Source organism: Lepus europaeus, chromosome 7 (genome assembly GCF_033115175.1).
Source record: "Lepus europaeus isolate LE1 chromosome 7, mLepTim1.pri, whole genome shotgun sequence".
NCBI classification, from domain to species: domain Eukaryota; kingdom Metazoa; phylum Chordata; class Mammalia; order Lagomorpha; family Leporidae; genus Lepus; species Lepus europaeus.
The window spans coordinates 4,657,269-4,684,580 of record NC_084833.1 but is presented as its reverse complement, the minus strand read 5'-3'; the positions used below and the strand labels follow the sequence as shown (position 1 = coordinate 4,684,580).

The 27,312-nt window shown below is 45.7% G+C and overlaps 1 protein-coding gene across 1 annotated transcript in view; it reads left to right on the top strand.

The window, feature by feature from the left end:
• The window catches only part of KDM2A (lysine demethylase 2A), a 131,583-nt gene that overhangs the window by 85,014 nt on the left and 19,257 nt on the right, over positions 1 to 27,312 (top strand). Inside the window, exons 7-12 of the mRNA XM_062195755.1 lie at positions 7,727 to 7,833; positions 8,170 to 8,263; positions 11,335 to 11,488; positions 12,856 to 12,971; positions 18,474 to 18,600; positions 20,849 to 21,243. Coding sequence (XP_062051739.1) covers positions 7,727 to 7,833; positions 8,170 to 8,263; positions 11,335 to 11,488; positions 12,856 to 12,971; positions 18,474 to 18,600; positions 20,849 to 21,243 — 993 coding nt within the window. The remainder of the gene's footprint in view (positions 1 to 7,726; positions 7,834 to 8,169; positions 8,264 to 11,334; positions 11,489 to 12,855; positions 12,972 to 18,473; positions 18,601 to 20,848; positions 21,244 to 27,312) is intronic.

Below are 27,312 nucleotides of genomic sequence, written 5' to 3'. Positions count from 1 at the left end.
CATTTTCTCCATTTGTCATTTGTCACCAAAAGGGCTGTTTTTAATACTGGAAGACTTAGGCTTTTTGTACTTATCAAGATTAACCTGAAGGTAAGCAAGACTATTTGATATGAATAACATGTATTTTTAGGAGACTCTTCATTTTTCAAAAAACTTAACTTTGTATAGGACGGGGCCATTCTGATTTGCATCACCATTGACCTAATCATAGGACTTGGAGCTTTGCGTGTAATGGAGAGGAGTCTTACCTCAGTTGATGAGATACGTATTGATGGGAAGTTTGATTAGAACCGGTGAGCATTAATGAAATGATTTCTCAAGTAGGATTGGTAGGTGATTAGTAGTACTGGATGGCAACCTATTCTAAGGGAAAGTTAGTGTATTTGTTTTGGTATTTTGTCTTCCTGAAGACAGATTTTAATGTAACCCATCTCTTGGTAAAGTGGTGTCTGTCTGTATCATGTTGAGAGCACATTTCCCTGAGACGGAATGGTTTCACTTCAGAATATACCTAGTCTTTCTTTTTGATTCATTTTATTTATTTGAAAGGCAGAATGATAGAGAGGAAGAGGCAGAGAGAGAGAGAGTTAACAGCTATCAGTTCTCTCATCAATGACTGCAAGGAAGCCAGGAGCCCAGAGCTCCATCCAGGTCTCCCACATGAGTGGCGGGGCCCAAATACTGGGCCATCTTCTGCTTTTCTAGGCACATTAGCAGGGAGCTGGATTGGAAGCAGAGCAGCTGGGACTTGAACTGGTTCTCTGATATGCGATGCCTGTGTTGTAGTTGCTTAACCTGCTGCACCACAACACCAGCCCCTACACTGTCATTTTCAACCATTTTTATTCATTGAATTTCTGATTCTAAGCTTGATTGATTCAAGTATTCTACATAGTACTGTAGGACTTGGAATGTTCTTGTCATTTTATTGAAGCCAAGGTCTCGGTGTTTTATCCTGTCTCCACTGAAATTACCCTAATTATACCATTTGGTTTCAAAGTTGAAATGTGGTGATTGCTTGAACTGTATCCTGGTCTCCCACATGGGTGGCAGGGGCCAGATGTTAGGGCCGTCATCTGGTTGTTTTTTTTTTTTTTTTTTTTTTTTTTTTTAATTTTTTTTTTTGACAGGCAGAGTGGACAGTGAGAGAGAGAGACAGAGAGAAAGGTCTTCCTTTGCCATTGGTTCACCCTCCAATGGCCGCTGCCGCCGGCGCGCTGCGGCTGGCGCACCGCGCTGATCCAATGGCAGGAGCCAGGTGCTTCTCCTGGTCTCCCATGGGTTGCAGGGCCCAAGCACCTGGGCCATCATCCACTGCACTCCCTGGCCACAGCAGAGAGCTGACCTGGAAGAGGGATAACCGGGACAGGATCGGTGCCCCGACCGGGACTAGAACCCGGTGTGCTGGCGCCGCAAGGCGGAGGATTAGCCTATTGAGCCGCGGCGCCGGCCTATCATCTGGTTGTTTTCTGAGGTACATCATGAGGAGCTGGGTTGGAAGCAGAGCAGCTGGAACTTGAATCAGCACTCCCATATGAGGTATTGGCATCTTAAATGGTGGCTTAAGCCACTGTAACAAAACACCCACTCCAATGAAAAAACAAATTTTAAGTAAATAATTCATTAAGAGAATGATGTAAGAATTCAACCTTGTTTATACATATTTTTTCCTTAATATTCCTATAATTTTAATTCAAAAATAATGATTATAGCTATAAATATAAAATGACCTGGATCATACATTTCCATTATTAAGATTTAGAAATATGTGAGTATTTACACATGATACCTTCTTTGTAGCACCTTGAATTTATTCATTTTATCCCCAATTTTAATGATACAACAGCTTTATCAGTTTATAAAAATTACTAAGAATAGAACCTATGAAAGAGATTAGAGATAGAAAATTAACTGGAGAACAGAAGCTACAATACAGCAGTGTGTTTCAGGGACCTAAAGCATGGCCAGAAAGATTAGTGACCTTTAACCAAGGTTACTGTTTAAAAAGCAAGCAGGCTTTTTATGACCTGGCTGTGTAAGCAATGCCGTGCTGATTCTACTGATATTTTTCCCCATTATACATACCTTCAGTTATTTAAGTATTTTCCAGTATATCTCCTTAATGCATTTTAAAACACTAACTTTATTGAGGTCAAATTGACAAGCAATAGATGCACACACTCATTTTAGAAATATAGTTCAGTGAGTTTTTTGTTTTGTTTTGTTTTTTTGACAGAGTGGATAGTGAGAGAGAGACAGAGAGAAAGGTCTTCCTTTTTGCCATTGGTTCACCCTCCAATGGCCGCTGCAGCCGGCGCACCACGCTGATCCAATGGCAGGAGCCAGGTGCTTCTCCTGGTCTCCCATGCGGGTGCAGGGCCCAAGCACTTGGGCCATCCTCCACTGCCTTCCCGGGCCATAGCAGAGAGCTGGCCTGGAAGAGGGGCAACCGGGATAGAATCCGGCGCCCTAACCGGGACTAGAACCCGGTGTGCCGGCGCCGCAAGGCGGAGGATTAGCCTGTTGAGCCATGGCGCCGGCAGTTCAGTGAGTTTTAATAAATATTTATTCATGTTGAATTCCACCACAGTCAAAATGCAGACCATTTCATACTGTTGCTTATTTTTCTTTTTTTTAAAAGACTTTTATATGTATTTGAAAGAGCTAGAGAGAGAGAATCTTCCATCTACTGGTTCATTCTCCTAATGCCTGCAGTAGGCAAGGCTGGGCCAGGCTGAAGCCAGAAGCTTCTTCCCAGTCTCCTACACGGGTACAGGTACTCAAGCACTTGGCTCGCCATCTGTTGCTTTCCCAGGCACATAAACTGGGAGCTAAATGTGAAGTGGAGCAGCCAGGACTGAACTGGTGTTCCTATGGGATGCCAGCGCTGCAGATGGCAGCTTTAACCCACCGAACCGCAGCGCTGGGCCCCTGTTGTTACTTCTTAAACCTAGAGTTACATAATCTCCTGATGACTGTGGTCTTTACCACCTTCAAAGTTTGCTTAACAGTTTATCAGATGCCCATGGCATGCTAAAAATTCGAATATGTGCTAGAGACAGTGAAAAATCATTCTTGTCCTCAAAATGCTTAGAGACTCATAGGGAAGAAAGATAAGAAACTAGGCATTTTATTTTATTTAAAAGATTTATTTATTTATTTATCTGAAAGTCAGAGTTACACAGAGAGATGTCTTCCATCCGCTGGTTCACTCCCCAGTTGGCCGCAGCAGCCAGAACTGCACCAATCTGAAGCCAGGAGCCAGGAGCTTCCTCCTGATTTCCCATACGGGTGCAGGGCACAAGGACTTGAGCCATCCTCCTGCTTTCCTGGGCCATAGCAGAGAGCTGGATCACAAGTGGAGCAGCCGGGACTCGCACCAGCACCCATGTGGGATGCTGGCACTGCAGGCGGCGGCTTTACCCGCTGCGCCACAGTGCTGGTCCCAGAAACTAGGCATTTTAATAAACTACAATATGGTAAGTACTTCAAAAGTAAATAAGTACAGAAATGTGTGGGGGCATATAAGAAGAAACTACGCAATCTAAACTGGAGAATTAGGGGAAGCTCTTGGAAGCTCTTGACATAAAATAAATAATGAAGCAGGGGCCAGTACTGCGATGTAGCAGTTAAAGACCCAGCTGCTTGGCGCCGGCGCTGTGGTGTAGCAGGTAAGGCTGCTGCCTGCAGTGCCAGCTTCCCATATGGGTACCGGTTTGAGTCCCGGCTGCTCCACTTCCAATCCAGCTCCCTGTTATGGCCTGGGAAAGCAATGGAGGATGACCCAAGTCCTTGGGTCCCTGTACCCGTGTGGGAGACCAGGAAGAAGTTCTTTGCTCCTGGCTTCAGATTGGCCCAGCTCTGGCCATTGCAGCCATTTGAGGAGTGAATCAGTGGATGGAAGATCTCACTCGCACTCTCCCTTTCTGTGCCTCTAACTCTGCCTTTCAAATAAATTAATTAATCTTTAAAGGGACGAGTTGTGCTTTTAAAAAAAATATAATACTGAGGCATACAGAGGGAGACTAGAATTGCAGGCCTAAAGGACAACATGTGTAGAAATAGGGCTTTGGGGATCAGTGTTGTGGAGTAGCCATTAGGTTGCCATTTGCAATGCTGGCATCCCCTATCAGAGTGCTGGTTCAAGTGCTGGCTGTTCCACTTCCAAACTAGCTCCCTGCTACTGTGCTTGGGAAAGCAGTGGAAAATGACCCAAGTACTTGGGTTCCTACCACCCATGTGGGAGACCCAGATGGAGCTCTGGGGTCCTGGCTTCGTCCTGGCCCAGCCCTGGCTGTTGTGGCCATTTGGGGGGTGAACCAGCAGATAAAAGATCTCTTTGTCTCTTCCCTCTCTCTTCTCACTCTGCTTTTCAAATAAATAAGTCTTAAAAGAAAAAAGAAAAAAAAAGGAAGGAAGGAAAGGAGGTAGGGGAAGGTATGGGGGAGTGAGGTGGATAGCTGGTACGTGCCGGTTTTGGTAGCTGGCATGAAGTGGAGTTCTGTGCTGAGATGTGAAGGATTTTTTGTTTCTGTTACTCTAGTGGTGACTGAGAGGTAGAAAAACTCCTTGGCAGCTACTGTGTCCACATTTGTTTTGTGAAAAGGAAATTTGTAGGGGTGAGTTGTTTTCACAGTGTATTAATATTGGGGCCTAGAAGGCCGGCGCCGCGGCTCAATAGGCTAATCCTCCGCCTGCAGCGCCGGCACACCTGGTTCTAGTCCCAGTCGGGGCGCCGGATTCTGTCCCTGTTGCTCCTCTTCCAGGCCAGCTCTCTACTGTGGCCCGGGAGTGCAGTGGAGGATGGCCCAGGTGCTTGGGCCCTGCACCCCATGGGACACCAGGATAAGCACCTGACTCCTGGCTTCAGATCAGCGCAGTGTGCCGGCCGTAGCGCGCTGGCCGCAGCGGCCATTGGGGGGTGAACAAACGGAAAAGGAAGACCTTTCTCTCTGTCTCTCTCTCACTGTCCACTCTGCCTGTCCAAAAAAAAAAAATTATATATATATATATATATATATATATATATATATATAGGGTCCTAGATACTGGCCCTGGTTTTAGTGCAGAACATGTTGAAGCTGGTGGTTATCCTCGCTGGAGACTTGCTCCCATGTGGATCAGGATACGTAGCAAGGAGCCTATCCAGAGGCTAAGCATTAACCCAAGAAGCAAAGTACAGACGTATCACCACACATTCTCTGTGTAGTCACGTGATGTGTGAACTACCAAAGAAAGGGAGGTGAGAATGGCTTGCTGCTACAGGTGAGAAATTCTGATGTTTTTCAGTGAACACTTGGTAAAAAATACTAATATGTTCCAGTCCTTTCTTTCCCTATCCAGACTGAGAACGTATAGTCTGTGGAGCAAGTATATTATTATTCTGTTAAAGACTTTCCAAATGACTGAACAAGGTGATGAGAGACGCAGGCATCCACAGTGAGGAACAGAAAGTAGATTGCATTTGAAAGAAAAGGGTGTTTGGTTCTCATTCAGTGCTCGAGGCCTCGATGCTTGGGTAGAACTATCTGCTCTGAGCAGTCTCTGAAAAGCAGCAGCAGCTTAACCTTAAGTGTTGGTCCTCTTGCTTGTTTTCTTCCGTGTCATTGATGTCCTGTCCACTCTCCCACAGTTAACACCTGGGTTTCCATGGGACATCTGCACATGTTGTGTTTGCCTAGATACACTGATCAAATACACAAGTGTTTTTACGGCTATATGCTACTGGTGGCATGTCCTGATTCGTGGTTGTTTGGCTGTCACACTTGATCTACCAAAAGCTCTCAAGGAGTTCAGTGATTGGGTACAGACAGTGGGAGGCGTGCTGTGATTCATTGAAAAATGTAGAAATAAACTTAGATTGCTTTTGATCTCATTTCTTTCAGCAGATAATATTTAAAACAGAATATGAAACTCTGATAACATTACTTCAAAAATTGTAGCAGGTATTTGCATGTAATCCTCACAGCATCCCTTGGAAATAATTATCTTCGTTTTACAGATGAATTCCAAAGCCTCACATGATTTCAAGAAGACCTGATGAACCTGGGGCTCTGATTTCTAACCTAGCAGTTTCTGTAGTATGTTGCCCAAGAAAGACTGCAAATCCAGGCTGGATTTGATTTCTTTTCTTTTCTTTTCTTTTCTTTTCTTTTCTTTTCTTTTCTTTTCTTTTCTCTTCTCTTCTCTTCTTTTCTTTTCTCTTCTCTTCTCTTCTCTTCTCTGCTCTTCTCTGCTCTTCTCTCCCCTCCCCTCCCCTCCCCTCCCCTCTCCTCTCCTCTTTTCCTTTCTTTTCTTTTCAGATTTTTATTTATTTGAGAGGTAGACTACAGACAGTGAGAGGGAGAGACAGAGATCTTCCCTCCACTGGTTCACTCCCCAGATGGCCACAACGGCCTGAGCTGCACCAATCCAAAGCCGGGAGCCAGGAGCTTCTTCCTGGTCTCCCACGTGGGTGCAGAGGCCCAAGCATGTGAGCCATCTTCTACTGCTTTCCCAGGCCATAGCAGAGAGCTAGATTGGAAGAGGAGCAGCTGGCACTAGAACCAGCACCCATATGGGATGCCGGCGTTGCAGGCAGAGGATTAACCTACTGCACCATGGTTCTGGCCCTTCTTTTCTTTGTATTTTGTCTTTTTTTTTTTTTTTTTTTAATTTATTTGACAGAGTTATAGACAGAGAGGGAGACAGAGAAAAAGGTCCTCCTTCCGTTGGTTCACTCCCCAAATGGCCCCATGGCCAGTACTGCGCTGATCCGAAGCCAGGAGCCAGGTGCCCCATCCTGGTCTCCCATGTGGGTGCAGGGCCCAAGCACCTGGGCCATCCTCCACTGCCTTCCCAGGCCATAGCAGAGAGCTGGACTGGAAGAGGAGCAGCTGGGACTAGAACCTGGCACCTATATGGGATGCCGGCGCTGCAGGCGGAGGATTAACCAAGTGAGCCACAGCACTGGCCCCATATTTTGTCTTTTTTATTATTATTTTTTTAAACATTTGGTATCTTAGCTACACTTTTACAGTGGTGAGTTTACAGGTACCATCCAGAAAGTACCTTTTATTGGCTCAAAAAAAAAAAAAAAAAAAAAAACAAAAAAAAAAAACAAGTTACCCTGGTGTTGACAGAGCAGAGAATTCTTGGTTGGACACTACTATGTCACTTGATGACTCCATTTGAGTCAGTGCTGTCTTTAATTGTGTTGCTGGAACCATTGGCCTTTATTCTCATTGAATAATTGTTTCTAGAATGTTTTCCTAGTAACTAAGGTTCACCAACAGCTTGCCTTAATTTGCTTTTGATTAAACTGTAGCATTTTCGTGGCTCACTAAGCTAATCCTCTGCCTGTGGTGCTGGTACTCTGGGTTCTAGTCCCAGTTGGGTTGCTGGTTCTATCCTGGTTGCTCCTCTTCCAGTCCAGCTCTCTGCTGTGGCCCGGGAAGGCAGTGGAGGATGGCCGAAGTGCTTGGACCCTGCACCCGCATGGGAGACCAGGAGGAGGCACCTGGCTCCTGGCTTCAGATCGGCGCAGCACGCCGGCCATAGCAGCCATTTTGGGGGTGAACCAACGGAAGGAAGACCTTTCTCTCTGTCTAACTCTGCCTGTCATAAAAAAAAAAAAATTGTAGCCATTTTGGTGTATATTTCAAGGAATTCTATTTTTCTTTTAAAATTCCCCTTTAATCCAAGCCCTTCTCTTGGATCTAAATGTTTCCTGTGTTTTTTGTTAAAGGTGGATTTCATTGACTGGGTAGACAACATGTGGCCAAGGCATTTGAAAGAAAGTCAGACTGAATCTACAAATGCCATCTTGGAGATGCAGTACCCTAAAGTGCAGAAGTAAGTGACTCACCCTGCAGTTCCTCACTGTGCTGGGGGAAGACTCCCGCAAGAGCTCTCCTGTCTGTCCTGAATGATCAAAAAGAAGACTTGTTTAGAGAGTCGACTTCACAGTTCTAAAAGGAGTATGTGAGAGAGAACCACAGCATGTGGTCTCATGGTTAAAGGGAAGGACCATTCTTTTTGTAATGTGATGTGAAATTGCATTCCCTCCACCTGCTGGGAGCTGTTTGGATGGAAGGTTGGGGGTGTACACAAAAGCAGAGTGTGACATTATGGTAAGACATGCCCTCCTTTTCATTAGTACACTAATGCTCCTGCTTTTCTTTGGGTCAGGTACTGTCTAATGAGTGTTCGAGGCTGCTATACTGACTTCCATGTGGACTTTGGTGGTACCTCTGTTTGGTATCACATCCATCAAGGGGGAAAGGTATGGTCATGGCTGTGATGGGTTTGAGATAGGAAGCTGGTTATGTGGCTTTGCTCAGTTCATGTATACTTACTGTACTCTGGAAATGAATCTGTGAGGAACTTGCCCCTGTTCCAATCTAGAGAAAACTGAAGATTAAGATGACCTTCTTGGCCAAGAGTAGGAAATAATATTAATCCAGTCTGCTGTGATTACACCAATGTCAGCACAGAACCTAGTAAACCTCAACGGTCTTGTCTCCAGATTCCCAAAGCAGAGTTCTTCAAGGCAAGGTTAAGGAAGTGATTTTAAGAGGACAAGATAATTTCTGAACCTGTAAGATCAAATCCACGTTCATACGGACTTCATTTTTATTTGTAATTATTTAGTCATGGTAAACACATGAAAGTGTAATGATGTAGGAGACGTAACAGATTTTGAATAGATTCACAATGGAATCGGCAAATTAGGATCCAAACCAACTTCCCCTGTACAGAGACATTGATCTGAAATGTGACCAAAGGAATAGGCTTTGAGAGATTATCCCCATTCAGCAAGATTGTATTGCAGCTTGTCAGAGTTTCTGAATGCTATGTGTGAATGGAAATCTGGAAATAATGTCGGAGGTTTATAGAAGTACAGAGTTAGAGAGAGAGATAGAGACAGAAAGAGAGGTCTTCCATCTGCTAGTTCACTCCCCAGATGGCCACAACAGCTGGAGCTGCACTGATCTGAAGGCAGAAGCTTCTTCCGGATCTCCCACATGGCTGCAGGGATCCAAGGACTTGGGCCATCTTCCACTGCTTTCCCAGGCCATGGCAGAGAGCTGGATCGGAAGAGGAGCAGCTGGGACTAGAACCAACACCCATATGGGATGCTGGCGCTTCAGACATGGGCTTTAACCCACTGTGCCACAGCGCCGACCCCTGAAGTGAATGCATTTGTGAGAGGAAACAGTAATTTTTAAAGATTTATTTATTTGTTTGAAAGACAGAGTTACAAGGAAAGGAGGAGAAACAGAAATTTTCCATCCACTGGTTCATTCCCTAAATGGCCTAACGGCCGGGCTGGGCCTGGCCAAAGCCAGGAGCCAGGAGCCAGGAACCAGTACCTCCATCTAGGTTTCCCACATGGGTGGCAGGGGCTCAGGCACTTGGGCCACCTTCTGCTTTCACAGGCCAACAGCAGGGAGATTGGAAGTAGAGCTACTAGGACTCAAACCAGCACTCCTGTGGGATGCTGGCACTGTTTTTTGTATATTTTAAAAGGCAGAGAGAATGTGGTCTTCCATTTGCTGGTTCACTCCCCCAAATGGCTGCAATGGCCAGGACTGGTCTAGGCTGAAGCCAGGAGCTGGAACTCCATCTAACTTTTCCACGTGAGTGGCAGGGGCCCAAGTACTTGGATCATCTCTGCTGCTTTCCTAGGCTCATTAATAAGGAACTGGATTAGAAGTGGAGCAGCCAGGGCTGATGCTGTGGCATAGTAAGTTAAGCCTCTGCGGTGCTGACATCCCATATGGGCACCAGTTTGAGTCCTGGCTGCTCCGCTTCTGATCCAGCTCTCTGCTAATGGCCTTGGAAAGCAGCAGAGGACAGCCCAAGTGCTTGGGCCTCTGCACCCACGTGGGAGACCCTGAAGAAGCTACTGGCTCCTGGCTTCGGATCAGCCCAGCTCCGGTGTTGCAACCATTTGGGGAGTGAACCAGTGGATGGAAGAATCTCTCTCTCTCTCTCTCTAACTCTGACTCTGTCACTCTCTAACTCTGCCTCTCAAATAAATAAAACTTGAAGGAAAAAAAAAAAAAAAAAATGGGGCCGGTGGCATAGTGAATAAGGCCACAGCCTGCGGTGCCAGAATCTCATATGGGCACTGCAAGTACCCGCTATTCCACTTCCAACCCAGCTCTGTGCTATGGCCTGGGAAATCAATAGAAGATGGCCCAAGTGCTTGGGTCGCTGTACCCATGTGGGAAACCTGGAAGAAGCTCCTGGATCCTAGCGCCTGGCTTCAGATCTGCCTAGTTCTGGTTGTTGTGGCCATTTGGGGAGTGATCTAGCAGATGGAAGACACTCTCTCTCTCTGTCTGTCTCTCTGTAACTCTGCCTTTCAAATAAATAAGTCTTAAAAGAAAAGAAGAAGAAGAAGAAGACAGACAGGAGGGATACTTAAGCCAGAATGACTGCACTAAATGTAAACACAATAAATAGTTAATTAAAGCCAACCGTTTCCAGTGGCTGGCCATTGCCTGCCATGCCAGCATTCACATTGGCATGAGTTCAAGTACTGTATGCTCTGCTTCTGGTCCAGCTCCCTGCTAACGGGCCTGGGAAAGCAGGGGGATATGGCCCAGGTCCTTGGGCCCCTGTCACCCATGTGGGAGACTGGGATGGAGTTTCTGGCTCCTGACCTTGGCCTGGTCCAGTCCCAGTTTGTGGTAGCCATTTGCAGAGTGAACCAGCAGATGGAGAATCTCTCTGTGTCTCTTCCTCTTGGTAATTCTGCCTTTCAAATAAATAAATCAGTGAAAACAAAAAACAAAACAAAACAAAAAATAGAGCAGCCAGGACACAAACCGGCACTCCAATATGGATTGCCAGCATGGTCAGCAGCAGCGTAACTCACTGTGCTGAAATGCTAACCTCAGTTAATCCATGTTAGTGCTGTCTTAAAAGTTTTATCTTACTGGTTTTAGTGACTACTCTGAAATAAAGCAACTGGAGTTGGTCTCTCAGAGACATTATATGGATCTAACTCACTGTGCTGCTTAGGTCTCTAAGGCCTCTAGACAGCCAGAGGCATATTAGGTACTGCCTAGCTAACAGGATGGATGTCCTCTGCTCTCAGGCTCAGCTGTGTTCTGGATTCTAGATTCAAACTCCAGGGAGGCCCTAATGCCACTTGGTCAAGTGAAGGATGAGGAAGATTTGCTTTCTTGGGCTCTCTGAATTTCCCAGTCTAGTTCTGTAGGCTGGGAGAATTGCTTTCCTCTCTTACCTGGTGGTCTTCACTCACGTACCTGTTCATCAGTTGAGGGAGACGACTGGGTCATGTCAATGGCTATTAACAGACTGAAGTTTTTTAACTCACAGGTCTTCTGGCTCATCCCCCCTACAGCCCACAACCTGGAGCTGTACGAGAATTGGCTGCTGTCAGGGAAACAGGGAGACATCTTTCTGGGTGACCGGGTATCAGATTGCCAGCGCATTGAGCTCAAACAGGGCTATACCTTCGTCATTCCCTCAGGTAAGCAAGATGGGTACAAGGAGGTTGTCAGCCACTTTTTATTACAGAAAAAATAGTTGATGGATTACTGCCGACAATGGTTATGATGCCAGGGTGGGCAAACAATGGTGTGCTTTTTTGTCATTATGGAGCAGGTACTGAGGATATATTTTTTAAAAAAACTTTTAAAGGCAGTACTTCTCCATTAAAGGTTTGTCAGAATTGCCAGTAGGGTCAGATCTATGTGTTTGGTTCCTACATGAGCTCTGGTAACCCAGAATCTCTACAGAGAAGGCCTGCTCTGCAGGTGATATATAACCCCTGGTGAGGAACTACCGGCTCTTCTAGCGAAAGGCTTTGAAGGCTAGATTGTGGATTCATTATTTCTTTTTTAAATCAAGTTGCTAGTTCCAAAATAAGTGCTTGTAAAGAACAAGGGTTTGGGGGCCAGCATTGTGGTGTAGCAGGTTAAGCCGCCACCTGTGGTGCCAGCATTCCATAGGGGCATCAGTTCAAGTCCTGTCTGCGCCACTTAAGATCCAGCTCCCTGCTGATGCACTGGGAAAGCAGCAGAAGATGGCTGAAGTACTTGGGTCCCTGTACCCACATGGGAAACCTGGATGACGCTCCTGTCTCCTGCCTTCTGATGGGCCCCAGCCCTGACCATTGCGTCTATCTGGGGCATGAACCAGCAGATGGAAGATCTCTCTGTCTGTCTCTCCTTCTCTTTCTGTAACTCTGCCTTTCAAATAATTAAATAAATCTTGGCGCCGGCACCGTGGCAGAGTGGATAAAGCTGCTTGCTGCCTATAACACTGGCATCCCATATGGGTGCCGGTTCCAGTCCTGGTTGCTCCACTTCTGATCCAGCTCCCTGCTGATGCACCTGGGAAAGCAGCAGAAGATGGCCCAAGTACTTGAGTCAAGTACTTGCACCCATGTAGGAGACCCAGAAGAACCTCCTGGCTCCTGGCTTCAGCCTGGCTCAGCACTGGCCATTGCAGACACTGGGGGAGTAAACTAGCAGATGGAAGTTCTCTGTCTCCCTCTCTCTCTGTAACTCTGCCCTTCAAATAAACAAATTTTTAAAATTTAAAAAAAAAAAAAAAAAAAAAAACAAGCTATTTATGCCCTAACTTAGCCCATACGAGATGCTGTCATCACATGTGGCAACTACGCCACAATGCTGGGCTCTATCCTATCCACTTCCCCGACAACCAAATAATTTATCCTGGAGGAAATTGAGACTTTGAGAGGTTAAGTAACTTGACCAGACAGAGAAGCAGAGTGAGAGTAAACGCTGTGATGCTGGGTCTTGGGCTGGTTTCTGAGGAAGCCACGTTGTACTGTGTGCTCTGAACACCTGCCCTGTATTCCCTCTCTTCCAGGCTGGATTCATGCCGTGTATACTCCTACAGACACGTTAGTATTTGGAGGCAACTTTCTGCATAGCTTCAACATCCCCATGCAGCTAAAAATATACAACATTGAAGATCGGACACGGGTTCGTATTTTTTGTTACATTTGGATGCAAAGAGGTTTACTCCTTTTAAGACAGATATTACAAGAGATTCATGGACAGTTGTCAAAACTTCAACTTTTCTTTGTATTAAAATGCAATGTTCATATTTTGGGAGCACAGAGAAAAATTTTAACAGAACTAACATACTTGGTTTTGAGATTTCAGTTGTTTGAGGCTCTTGGTATCTTGGGTTCTTGTAGGGCCAGATATAGATAGCTATTGATCTCTGGAGCCATGTTTTTCATTTTTAGGATTATAGAATAATTTGTTGTAACGGGATTTGTAAACTCAAGTCTCACAATTTTAATTTATGTAGAGGTCTCTTTGATTACTGCCTAACACTTGAACCAACTTTCTTTAATATATAAATCTGCATATCATCTCTGTCAACGGGGGTTCCATGAGCAAACTAAACCCTACAGCCTTGTGTGTCTTTATTTTCTCAGTTTTCCCTAGGATGGTCCATGCTGGCTGGTACCATTCTAGATGCAGAGGGAAAAAGTTAATTCATTGCATCCACTGGATACCTTAAGGCAAGAGTTGGCAAAATTTCTCTATAAAGGACCATATAGTGAATAATTTAGGTTTTATGAGTTATTCATTATCTGTTAAAAGTACTTAATCCTGCTTTGTTTTATGAAATACTTAAGTGAATGAGTATGGCTCAAATAAAATATAATTTTATTTATGGACACTGAAATTTGACTTTTGTACAATTTCAGCATGCCATAAGATATTCTTCAGTTGTTTTTCAACCACTGTAAAATGTGAAAAACACTACTGCTTTGCAGGCTTTCCAAGAACAGACACAAACCAAATCTGCGAGCTGCTGTTTTGCCCACTCGTGACTTAGGGAGTTAAGGCTTAATTTTTCAGTAGAGCCCTGGTTGCTAAGGACTGGATTATGTGGCTGCAAGCTGTAAGTCATGTTGACGTTAGGTAGCAATTAATATTTGTAGGTTGTGATATTCACAATGTACCCTCACATAGTATAGCAAAATAATAACAGTAATTATGAACAGATTAACAAATGTGGGGCATTGTCAGCAGTTGGAGAATCTCAGAAATGGGTATAGAAATTTCTGTTCATGGTACTATTGTTGAAACTTCCTGGGTAAATACAAAGGTATTAAAAGTTTTAAATAACAATTAGTGAAGAAATTGTATCTTGTGAGGAATAGTTGTTGACCTGTTTGCTATGAATGTGATCACTTAGCCGTTCTGGTGCATCTGTCCTAGGAGCTATATGTTACTTCGTGCCCAAGATGGGTATTGTTGTTGGCATTATAGGAACTGCTCTGTTAGTATAATTAAGAAAGAAAGCAGTGTTGTCTCAATAAATGGTGTAAATTTGAATTTCTGCTTGTTAAGAGTAATGAAATTCTGAAAATTTTAAGTATAGTAAGTTTGAAGTTATATATGTAAAATTTGGTAAAAATGTTAGAAAGAAGAAAAATATATAATTCCTAATAAAATATTCTTATTTAATTCAATCATTTGAAGAAGTAATAGCACCCATCTGTTCTAAGATTCACTCTGAAAATTACTTTTTAGAATGCATTCCCTTTCTGTGACTAAAATTGGCTGTTATACCCAGGGCTTAATTAGTTTGGGTTCAGGGAAGAAAGGGAAAATATATATTCAATAGCATCAGTAAAATGAGCACCTTACCTCTGCATGAAAAGTTTCCTGTAAACTGCTAAACTGGTAAACACTGATATTTATTTATTTATTTATTAGTCTTAATTTATCAGAAAATGTCAAATTCCATGTATCTAATCATATATATTAATCATCCCAAATTAGGAATCCTGTATTTATAAAATTTCATTTGATCCCCTACCTATGTACTTACAGCATTTGTTTTTAAAGATTTATTCTATTTATTTGAAAGACAAAGGTAGAGAGAGAGAGAGGTCTTCCATTCACTAGTTCACTCCCCAGATGGCCGCAACGGCTGGAGCTGCGCTGATCCAAAGCCAGGAAGGAGCCAGGAGCTTCTTACGGGTCTCCCACATGGGTGCAGGAGCCCAGGGACTTGGGCCGTCTTCCACTGCTATCCCAGGCCGTAGCAGAGAGCTAGATTGGAAGAGGAGCAGCAGGGACTAGAACCAGCGCCCATATGGGATGCCGGTGCTTCAAGCCAAGGATTTATTTAACCACGGCACCACAGCGCCAACCCCCATTTATTTATTTATTTAAGATTTATTTATTTTACTTGAAAGTCAGAGTTACGCAGAGAGAGGAGAGGCAGACAGAGAGAAAGAGAGGTCTTCCATCCGATGGTTCACTCCCCAGATGGCCGCAACGGCTGGAGCTGCGCTGATCCAAAGCCAGGAGCCAAGAGCTTCCTCCGGGTCTCCCACGTGGGTGCAGGGGCCCAAGGACTTGGGTCATTTTCTACTGCTTTCCCAGGCCACAGCAGAGAGCTGGACAGGAAGTGGAGCAGCTGGGTCTTGAACCAGCGCCCATATAGGTTGCTGGCACTTCAGGCCAGGGCATTAACACGCTGAGCCACAGCGCAGGCCCCCATTTTTTGTTTTTTAAAGATTTATTTCATTTAACTGAAGGGCAGAGTTAGAGAGAGAGCCAAGAGGTCTTCCATCTGCTCATTCACTCCCCAAATGGCCACAATGACCAGGGCTGGGCTAGGCCAAAGCCAGGAGCATCATCCAGGTCTCCCACATGGGTGCAGGGGCCCAAGGACTAGGCCATCTTCTGCTGCTTACCCAGGTGCATTAGTAGGGAGCTGGATCAGAAGTGGAGCAGCTGAGGCTGGCACTGTGGCAGAGCAGGTTAACGCCCTGGCCTGAAGCGCCGGCATCCCATATGGGCGCTGGTTCTAGTCCTGGCTGCTCCTCTTTGATCTAGCTCTCTGCTATGGCCTGGGAAAGCAGTGGAAGATGGCCCAATCCTTGGGCCCCTGCACCCACATTACAGACCCATAAGAAGCTCCTGGCTCCTGGCTTCAGATCGGCACAGCTCCGGCCATTGCGGCCAATTGGGAAGTGAACCATCAGATGGAAGACCTCTCTCTGTCTCTCCATGTAACTCTGACTTTCAAGTAAAATAAATAAATCTTTAAAAAAAAGATAAACAGGATTTTTTTAAAAAATGGCAGCAGATTGGGCGTGTAATATCCTGGCCTTTTTTTTCTTTTCTTTTTTTTTTTTTTTTTTAGATTTATTTATTTATTTAAAGTCAGAGTTACACAGAGAAGGAGAGGCAGAGAGAGAGAGGGATCTTCCTTCCGCTGGTTCACTCCCCAGTTTGCCACAACGGCCAGAGCTGCGCTGATTCAGAGCCAGGAGCTTCTTCCAGGTCTCCCATGTGGGTGCAGGGGCCCAAGGACTTAAGCCATCTACTGCTTTCCCAGGCCACAGCAGAGAACTGGATCGGAAGTGGAGCAGCCAGGACTCGAACCAGCTTGCATATAAGATGCTGGCACTGCTGGTGGCAGCTTTACCCGCCACAGCGCCAGCCCTACCCTGGCTTCTCTTAATAAAGTCTGATGATGAGTCCCAAGTGAAAAATAAATAAATTTAAAGAAAAATTGGGAGCTGGGCATTTGGCCTCCCGGTTAGCATACTTAAAAGGCTGGTAGAGAAGCACATTGTGTAATGTTTAATCTGAGGAACAACACTGTCTCACAGTCTGGATGCTTCATCCCCTGCGCCTTTGGCAGAAATAGATGAAGCTGACTGTTTAAGGGGAGGAGAACCTTCTAGGTAAAGCCTGTAACGCTGCCTAAGAGACCCTGATCCAGGCTCTGACTGCTCTGCATTGGAGAGCCAGTCGGGCTGACGATGAAGAGTGCATGCCTGTCCTGCCTCTCAGAGATGCCTGTGACCTGGTGCAGGACTGTGGAAGGGTCTCCCATCCGATCCTCTTTCTTCTGGGAAGACTGCCTGATGATGGGACTTTTAGAAATGGGTGGGTGGTGTCATCATAAGGGAGGAGATGGGACATCCTGAGGAGTGTCATATTCCAGACAGTCTCAAAAGTGCTGTCGGGATGGGCACCGTGGTGTGTCTGCTTGGGACACCGCATGCCATACTGGAGCGCCAGTTGGAGTCCTGCTACCTCTGTTTTTGATCAGCTTCCTGCTGATGCATCCTGAGAGGCAGCAGATGGTGGCTCGAGGACTTGGGTCCCCACCCTCCACCTGGGAGCCTCTGGGTGTGCTCCAGGCTCCTGGCTTTGGCCTGGCCTAGCTGCAGCTGTTGCAGGCATCTCTAGCACTCTCCCTTTCAAGTAGATAAAAACGAACATTCAGAAAGTTATTTAAAAAGGATGTTTGGCTTACTGATGGCCTCTTGAAGGGCAGTGTGGCGTATTTAGGGTAGTCCCATCTTCAGTCTTCCTCACTTTTCATTGCTGATTTGTCTTTTCCTTGACTATGGTAGGGGTAATTCTTTCTGTTATTATTCAGCTAGTATAATATAAAACACTCTTTTGGGGAGAATGGAAAGAAAAAGAGAACAGTTGGATGGAAAACTACAGAGTGTGGTTTGTGAGGACCTGTGAGCCATTATCCTGATGTGTGGCAGAGCACATGTGGGGCACACAGGCTGAGCTGATCTTGGGGAAGGACCCAGTCTTGTCTCCTGGATCACAGCTTGAGACTAAATCTCTAATCGTACTTTCATTCATGTAATGTTGTAACAGGAAAGTGTAACTTTGTTCCCTGGCCTTTTGACTCTAAATAAAACTGGAATAAAGCAAAGTCTTTGTATCCTAAAGACCCTAAAACAATTTGCTCAAGTATTTTATGTCTTACTCGTCACATTTATTCTCTCTCCCAAAACTCGGAATTTCTTTTTGGTCTTTACCCAATCATCCAAGATAGCTTCTTGGTGTTTTTCAGCTGAATGGTCTTTCTAAGTAGTTTTTTGCCTATACTGGTTGTTTCCCAAGACCAGCATTTTCTAAGTTGGTGGATTAATTTAAATTCTGGCTTCAAATGCCAACCTGGGTTTGTAAGTTGCCCAGCAAGGATTTTTTCTTGGGTTCATTATTATTATTATTATTATTATTATTATTATTATTATTATTTTGACAGGCAGAGTGGACAGTGAGAGAGAGACAGAGAGAAAGGTCTTCCTTTTGCTGTTGGTTCACCCTCCAATGGCCGCCACGGCCGGCGCGCTGCGGCCAGCGCACCGCGCTGATCCGATGGCAGGAGCCAGGTGCTTCTCCTGGTCTCCCATGGGGTGCAGGCAGGGCCCAAGGACTTGGGCCGTCCTCCACTGCACTCCCTGGCCACGGCAGAGAGCTGGCCTGGAAGAGGGGCAACCGGGATAGAATCGGTGCCCCGACTGGGACTAGAACCCGGTGTGCTGGCGCCGCAAGGCGGAGGATTAGCCTAGTGAGCCGCGGCGCCGGCCTCTTGGGTTCATTATTACAGTGATTCAGTTTGTCTTATTCTCCTTTGCTTGGAAAGTATCATCATCTTACATTTCTCGTTACCTTGTTCCTGTGTAGGTTCCAAATAAGTTCCGCTATCCATTCTACTATGAGATGTGCTGGTATGTCCTGGAGCGCTATGTGTACTGTATAACCAACCGTTCCCACCTAACAAAGGAGTTCCAGAAAGAGTCCCTCAGCATGGGTAAGGATTCTGCCTGTGTGAGCTCTCGAGATGCCCTTTAGGAGCGAGAATGGGCCCAGGAGCAGTCATTGGGCTGTTCTTCAGTAGTTACGTTTGTTTGTGGAGTGCGTGACCACCTTCTGTCATCTGTGTGAAGACCCCAGATTCATTCACTGGAGTTGAACCTGTGCAGATGTGAGTTACCAGGCTGAATGAAACACTCTGGGTCCTGTCTTCCTGTCTGAATTGCTCGTACACGGCTCCTCAGGAAAGGTGGTCAGTCATCTAACATGTTCTGTTATGTAAAAAACGGTGTTCGGTACAACAAAACTAGGATTGTGTCATTAAAATAACTTGTTATATTCCAATCACCGAAATAAGTAAATTATACACATTAAATTCTTATTATTACCTGTGAGGTAGGTAAGATGTGGTTAAGATTCCTGTATCCCACATCAAAGTGCCTGGGTTTCATTCCCAGCTTCCATTTTACAGTGTGGAAATGAAGCTTCAAGATTTTAAAACTTGTCTGTGATCTTACAGCTATTAAGAGGCAATGCCGCACCTTGAACCAGGTTGATCAGACTAGAAAATCCTACTGCTCTTGGGCAAGCAGATCTCTCCTCTTCCCTACTCCTCTCTCTCTCCTCTTCTTCCTCCCTTCCTCCCCCAATCTTTCCCTTTCTGTGTTCTGCCTCTCATATGAATAAGTTTTTTAAAATAAATAAAATCTAGGCTCTTAACATTGCTTTCACATTTCCCCAACATCTATCACGAGAACACAGGATAGTTCCAGTACGCAGATTTAGTCTATTCCATGTCTTAGATGGGAGAGGAGCCAACACTGTAATATCCTGTGATCACATTTCTACAGAAGCGTCAATCCAAGCCAGTTACTTTCTGCTTTAACATTTACAACCTACTGCTGAATAACCGTCCTCATAGTTTATACTGTCACTTGAAAATAAAAATCTTTCCTTGATATATGAAAGCAGGGCACATAATTGTATATACAACATGCTTAGATCTTGTAAAAATACATCTTAGGGGTGGAGAGGGGCGGCATTTTGAAACAGCAAGATAAGCTGCTGCTTACGATGCCGCCTCCCACGTTGCAGTGCCTGTTTGAGTTCTGGCTACTCCACTTTCAATCCAGCTTCCTGCTAATGCACCTAGGGAGGTTCCAGAAGATGGCCCAAGTGTTTGAGCCTCTGCCACCCTTGTGGCATCAGAGTGGAGTTCTTGGCTGTCAGCTTCAGCCTGACCCAGGCCTGACTGTTTGGCCATTTCAGAATGAGAGAAAGAGAGATCTTCCTTCTGCTGGTTCACTTTCCAAATGGCTGCAACAACAGGGGGCTGGGCTAGGCCGAAGCCAGGAGCCAGGAGCTTCCTCTGGGTCTCCTTTGTGGGTGGCAAGGGTCCAAGTACTTGGCTCATCTTCCGTTGCCCTCCCAGGTACATTAACAGGGAGCTGGATTGGAAGTGGAGCATCCGGGACTCAAACCAATGTCCATACGGGATGCTAGCCCTGCAGGCAGCTGCTTAAGTTTCTACACCAAAGCCCTGGCCCCTATGGGAGCCAGCATTGTGGCATAATGAGTTAAGCTGCCAACTGCCACAGCACTGGCCCCATAATCCCAAATTAAAGCTGATAGTTGAAAGTAATTTACAGCCCTTTATTGGTAACTCATTCCTAGTCCATAGTTCAAGACTGGGTCCTTACCAACTTTTTCAAAGTCCAATTGATTGTTACCACAGTGGTTCTACTAGGTAAGAATCCTGTTTGTACCTACACAATCATTTTCTTTTTTTTTTAAATTCAAAGACTTATTTTTATTTATGAAAAACAGATACAGAGAGGTAGAGACACAGAGAGAGAGAGGTCTTCCATCTGCTGGTTCACTCCCCAGATGGCTGCAACCACCAGAGCTCAGCAAATCTGAAGTGGGTGCAGGGCCCAAGCACTCGGGCTCTTCCACTCCTTTCCCAGGTGCATCAACAGGAGCTAGATCAGAAGTGCAGCAGCCAGGACTTGAACTGGCACCCACATGGTTGCCGGTGCTGCAGGCTGCCAGGGCTTTAACCTGCTTTGCCACATGTTGCAATGATTTTCAACAGTAGACAAATAAATTGGGGTCAGGAGCAACTATCTTTTAAATGTGACAGCTTTGTCATTTATCACTTCAAGGCCCTTCCCATGCCACCTGTATCTCATTGATCACACAGCCAGCGGCCATGTTCTGACTGCATGTTTTCATCCAATTGGTAGATCTGGAGTTGAATGGGTTGGAGTCTGGAAACGGAGAAGAGGAAGCAGTGGATCGAGAGCCCCGGCGCCTGAGCAGCAGGCGTTCTGTCCTCACTAGCCCGGTAGCTAATGGAGTCAACCTGGATTATGATGGATTGGGCAGAGCCTGCCGAAATCTTCCAAGTGTGAAGAAAACTTTGTCTGGGGACTCCTCCTCTGACTCTAGCCGGGGCTCCCACAATGGCCAAGTGTGGGATGCCCAGTGCAGCCCTCGAAAGGACAGGCAGGTGCATCTCACCCATTTTGAGCTTGAAGGCCTTCGCTGTCTTGTCGATAAGTTGGAGTCTCTGCCACTGCATAAGAAGTGTGTCCCCACGGGGATCGAAGACGAAGACGCACTTATTGCCGACGTGAAGGTAAGAGTTTGTTGTGACAGTTGAGTTGCCAGTGTGATATGGCTGTCTGTCTCTGCATGCAGAGGGACAAAGTACAGGAGTTGTAGATAATCTCTGATGTAGGCAGAAGTAAGTGTGTGCATGTTTGTTATTGCCTCACGTGGTTTCAGTTCCTAGAGTGAGGTTAATCCCTGTTTGAGGAAAATACTAACATTTGTATGTTCAGTGTGGACTTAAATTTAATCCTAAAAGCACATATTTCATACTGATCCCAAAATAAAGGAGAGGGATAGTGGTGAAGACACTGCCTGGGATGCTGCTCCCATGTTGGAGGACCTGGGTCCACATCCTGCCTCTGATCCCGAGTCCAGCCTCCTGCTGGTGCTTACCAGGGTAGGCAGTAGATGAGGACTGAAGTAACGGGGTTCCTGCCAGCTACACTGGAGACCCAGGTGGAATTCTGGGCTCCAAGCTTTGACCTGGCCTAACCCTGGGTGAACCAATGGATGGAAGACCTCTCTCTCTCTCTCTTTCTGTCACTCTGTCTCACTCTCTCACTCACTCTCTGTTACTGACTTTCAAATAGATGAAAATAAATATTATTTTAAAATCTGTCACATAGATTATATTTGAAACCAATTTTTTTTTTTGACAGGCAGAGTGGACAGTGAGAGAGAGAGACAGAGAAAGGTCTTCCTTTACCGTTGGTTCACCCTCCAATGGCCGCTGCGGCTGGCGCACTGCGCTGATCTGAAGCCAGGTGCTTCCTCCTGGTCTCCCATGTGGGTGCAGGGTCCAAGCACCTGGGCCATCTTCCACTGCCCTCCTGGGCCACAGCAGAGAGCTGGACTGGAAGAGGAGCAACAGGGACAGAATCCGGCGCCCCGACTGGGACTAGAACCTGGGGTGCCGACGCCGCAGGCGGAGGATTAGCCTATTGAGCCGCGGCACCGGCCTAAAACCACTTTTAAGTCATTTTAAGGAATGATAGGGAATAATTTTGTGACACCAATGAAAATAGACCACCTCAAAACAGATCTTTTCCATACCTGATTCCTGACTCAGGTTTTCCCCAGCCACCACATAATCAGCAGAGGTGTTGCCCAGCTTCTTATATTGCCAGCCTGGTAAGGTTGGTCCTCTTCAGAGGTGACAGAAACTGCACAGTTGATAAAATAATTTGATTTGGTAAGATTTCTCTAGAAGAGGCAGGTACTAGCATAATGGCTTGTATTTTAAGGAGGAAATTTCCAAAATTGCAGGTAGATGTGGTCCTATTTCTTTAATAGTTAATGTAGCCATGCTTTTCAAGACTTACAGCCCAAGTGAGCAAAGGATATTTAAGTTTTTTCCTTTCCATTGTGTTAGGACTTAGATGGTTATGTAATCCTGAGATCTGATTGAGTTATAACATTTTTGCTATGGAAGTCTCTTACGTGTCTGTTGAAAATCATCTTGAAATCATGTGGAAAATGTTATGACTTCTGAGGCTGATCAGCTTGTATAATTGTATTTAGCAGCCCTAACAAGAAAAGGTTTTGGGGTTTTTTTGGTTTGTTTTTTTTGAAGATTTATTTATTGATTTGAAAGAGTTCAAGAGAGGGAGAAACAGAGAAAAAGGTCTTCCATCTGCTGGTTCACTCCCCAAGTGGCTAGGAGCTTTATCTGAGTCTCCCATGTGGGTAGCAGGGACCTAAGTTTTGAACCATCTTGGGCTACCTTTCCCAGGCCATTAGTAGGGAGCTGGTTTGGAAGTGGAACAGCCAGATCACAAACCAGCACCCATAAAGCATAGATGGCAGCTATACCCACTAAGCCACGTTGGCCGCAGAGTAAAAGTTTCTCAGTTATGTGTCACAATGTTCTTTTGGTCTGGGCATCTATAATTCTAGTTTATAAGAAAGAAAAAATGGTTGCTGGCGCTATGGCGCAGCAGGTTAAACCACGAGCTGCAGCACCAGCTTGCTCTATGGGCTCTGGTTCAAGTCCTGGCTACTCCACTTCCAATCCAGCTCTCTGCTAAGGGCCTAGAAAGGAGCGGAAGATGGCCCAAGTCATTGAGTCCCTGCACCCATGTAGGAGACCCAGAAGAAACTCCTGGCTCCTGGCTACACTCTGGTCTAGTCCCACTTGTTGTGGCCATTTGGAGAGTGAACCAGCAGATGGAAGATCTCTGTCCATCTGTCTCTTCTCTCTGTTTCTGAACTCTGCCTTTCAAATAAATAAATAATAAATATTTTTAAAAAATAAAAGGAGGGGGTGGAGCTGTGGCATAGTAGATTAAGCTTCCGCCTGTGGCGCCAGCATCCCATACGGGCACCAGTTCATGTCCCAACTGCTCCTCTTCTGATCCAGTTCTCTGCTTATGGCCTGGGAAAACAGTGGAAGATGATCCAAATGCTTGGGCCCCTGCACCCACATGGGGGACCCAGAAGAAGCTCCTGGCTTCTGGCATTGTATTGGCTTGGTGCTGGCTGTTGTTGCCATTTGGGAGTGAACCAGCAGATGGAAGACTTCTCTGTTTCTCCCTCCCTCTGTTTTTAACTCTGCCTCTCAAATAAATAAGTCTATTGGGGGGAAAAAAAAAAGTTGAGTATCCTGGTAGAAAAACACTGACTCCTTCTGTAAAGCCACTGAATGAGGAGAGCTGAAGAATGAGGGTACAGTGATACATCCGAGAGAAATGTAGAAGGATTTGGGCCACACACTAAGCAGGGTAAAAGGTGGTAGCAAGATGGCCGGCGCCACAGCTCACCAGGCTAATCCTCCGCCTGCAGCGCTAGGATCCGGGTTCTAGTCCCAGTTGAGGCGCCAGATTCTGTCCCGGTTGCTCCTCTTCCAGTCCAGCTCTCTGCTGTGGCCCAGGAAGGCAGTGGAGGATGGCCCGAGTGCTTCAGCCCTTGCACCTGCATGGGAGACCAGGAGGAAGCACCTGGCTCCTGGCTTTGGATCGGCATAGCACGCCGGCCGTGGTGGCCATTTGGTGGTGAACCAACTGAAGGAAGACCTTTCTCTCTGTCTCCCTGTCTCTCACTGTCTAACTCTGCCTGTCAAAAAAATGAAAATAAAAAACATAAATAAAAATAAAAAGGTGGTAGCAAGAAAGGGAGCAAGTTAAGAAGAGGCATCCAAAGTGACGCTTCTCATCTAAAGAGTGAGAGTCCAGAGAGAACTCCCTTTGCTTTATCAGATATCTTTGCCAAGGACACAGCTTTTCAATTTAGAAATGTGAGAATCTGAGAGTAGAAGAGAACATCATTCTACCTGTTGTCCATTTTCAGGACTCAGGGTTATCCACACATGGGTAACCTACCCCAAGGCTGCCATCGCTGGCTGAAATGCAGGGTATAGGTCAGAGTGTGAGTACAGGGTAGACTGACCTGTTTAAATTTTCCCTCCAGTCTCTGCCACACCTTTTCTTGTTTACCCAAAGCATGGTCAAAATGTAGCCAATATCAGAAGATAGGAGAATCAACGTTGTTTTATAACTTGTCAAACCAGTGGTTAAGAATGCTATACTACTGTAGTTTGAATGATCTGTGGCTCTGTCTTTCGGTGAGATGGTGAGTTTTCCACTCAATTACTGCTTATGGCTGTTGTCTCTATTCTCACTAAACTGCGGTACTTTTGCTTTTTTTGCTTGTGAAGCTTCTTAGTTGGTGAAATACTGAGCCTTTTTACTGTAATATAATTTTAAAATACGTTATCTCAGAAACGAATAAAAGGTCGGGGAGAAGAAGAGGGGGTGTGAAGGGGAGAAGGGGGATGGGAGTATCTTTATGTAATTGTATCTACCAATCACATTGGATCTGTTAAACTAATTAAAAGTTTTTGAGGAAGATGAGAGAATTAGATACTGGCATTGCAGGTAGTTATACTTAAAATCTCATGGTTTGCTCGAATCTTTGTCATTCTTTGGCTCCTGCTATACCACTCAGGGAGGAAAACAATCAAATTTATTAATTCTTCCTATATTTGACCAATTATGTTTAATTTGAGATTCAGATATGGTGAATTTAGAGTTTGAATACTTTGAGAATTTGAGTATCACTCAAAAGAAGGAAAAAAAACCATTCAGGGTAGGTATTTGGTTAGCAGTTACGAGTCTGCTTGGATGCCCTCATCCCATAACAGTATCTGGGTTCAAGTCCCAGCTCCCATTCCAGTTCTAGCTTCCTGCTAATGCACCTCGTGGAGACAGCGGGTGTTGGCTCAAGTACTTCCCTGCCACCTGAGAGACTTGGATTGAGTTCCTTCCTGGCTTCTGGCTTCCAACCGTGGCTGTTGGAGACATCTGGAGAGGAAACCAGCAGATGGAGGGTGGGACAGGGGTTGCTTGCTATCTCTGTCTCTACCTTTCAGATAAACAAAATACTTTTTACATTTTTTTTTTTTTTTTTTAATTTTTGACAGGCAGAGTGGACAGTAAGAGAGAGAGACAGAGAGAAAGGTCTTCCTTTTGCCGTTGGTTCACCCTCCAATGGCTGCCACGGCCGGCGCACCGTGCTGATCCCAAGGCAGGAGCCAGGTGCTTCTCCTGGTCTCCCATGGGGTGCAGGGCCCAAGCACTTGGGCCATCCTCCACTGCCTTCCCGGGCCATAGCAGAGAGCTGGCCTGGAAGAGGGGCAACCGGGACAGAATCCGGCGCCCTGACCAGGACTAGAACCTGGTGTGCCGGCGCCGCGAAGCGGAGGATTAGCCTGTTGAGCCACGGCGCTGGCTAGATTTTTTTCTTTAAAGAAGAAAGCATTGGATTGGGTGGAAGCCCAGTCTCAGTACCGCTGGAGACTCCACAGCATTCAGTAACTTGGTGTTTATTGCACTGATGGCTACACTGCCCTTCCTGCAGAGAGAGGAAGTGTTTCCTGTTAAAACCTATCTGGTTCTCAAAAAGAAGTAGCAGATGAGATGAGACATCCATAACTTACATATTCCCTGGAAGAAATGGCCATTTTAGTGCTGTGATAAAAAGGGCTTTGAAACTTCTAAAATGTTAAGTTCTGCATCTTGAGGAAAGAATCACAGAGTACAGATTTGGGAGGAAATTAAATGAAGAGTGGACATTGAAAGGCACTGATGTAAAGGTAAAGTGAGCGTCTGTCCGAGGCGTCTGGTGAGAGTCTGGGTAACCGCGACTCCCCAGGTGCCCTGAAAGGTGCAGTGGTCTGCTCCTACTGTCCGACACTCTCTCGTTTCTAAAATTGCAGTTGTGTCCTTGAGTGAAGAGCAGAGTGGGAGGCGGAATGTCCAGTACGGTGATACTGATGTGTGTGGACTTCCAGAGCACAGCAGGGCAGTGGGAGTCCGCTTGGAGGAGGTCTCATTTTTAATAGGAATTTATTGCTTCATTTGTTTTTTTTAAGTATTTATTTATTTGAAAGGCAGAATTATAGAGAGGCAGAGGCAGGGAGAGAGAGAGGCCTTCCGCTGGTTCACTCCCCAAATGGCCTTAACAGCCAGAGCTGAGCCAATCCAAAGACTGGAGCCTGGAGCTTCTTCCAGGTCTCCCACAGGAATGCAGTGGCCCAAGGACTTGGGCCATCTTTTTCTGCTTTCCCAGGCCATAGCAGAGAGCTGAATTGAAAGTGGAGCAGCCAGGACTCGAACTGGCACCCATATGGGATGCCAGCACGGTAGGCAGTAGCTTTACCCGCTGCACCACAGGGCTGTCCCCTATTTGTATTCTTATAAAGATTTATATATTTATTTACTTGAAGAGAGAGAGGGAGAGACAGAGAAGTGCTCCATGTGCTGGTTCCCTCCACAGATGGCTGCAAGAGCCAGGGGTCAGCCAGGCTGAAACCAGAAGCTGGGTCTGGGGCTCCCACATGAGTGGCAGGGGCCCAAACACTTGTGCCATCTCCTGCTGCTGTTCCCAGTCCGCTAGCAGGGAACTGGATTAAAAGTGGAGCAGCTGGGACACAAATGGGATGCTGGCATTGCAGGCCGTGGCTTTATCTGCTGTGCCACGATGCTAGCCCCATTATGCTTATTTTTGTGACAAAGCAGTTTCTCTCTATACACACATAGACACACACACACAGAGACACAAGCTTTTTGATAAATCTGCCAGTCATACTTTGGGCAAA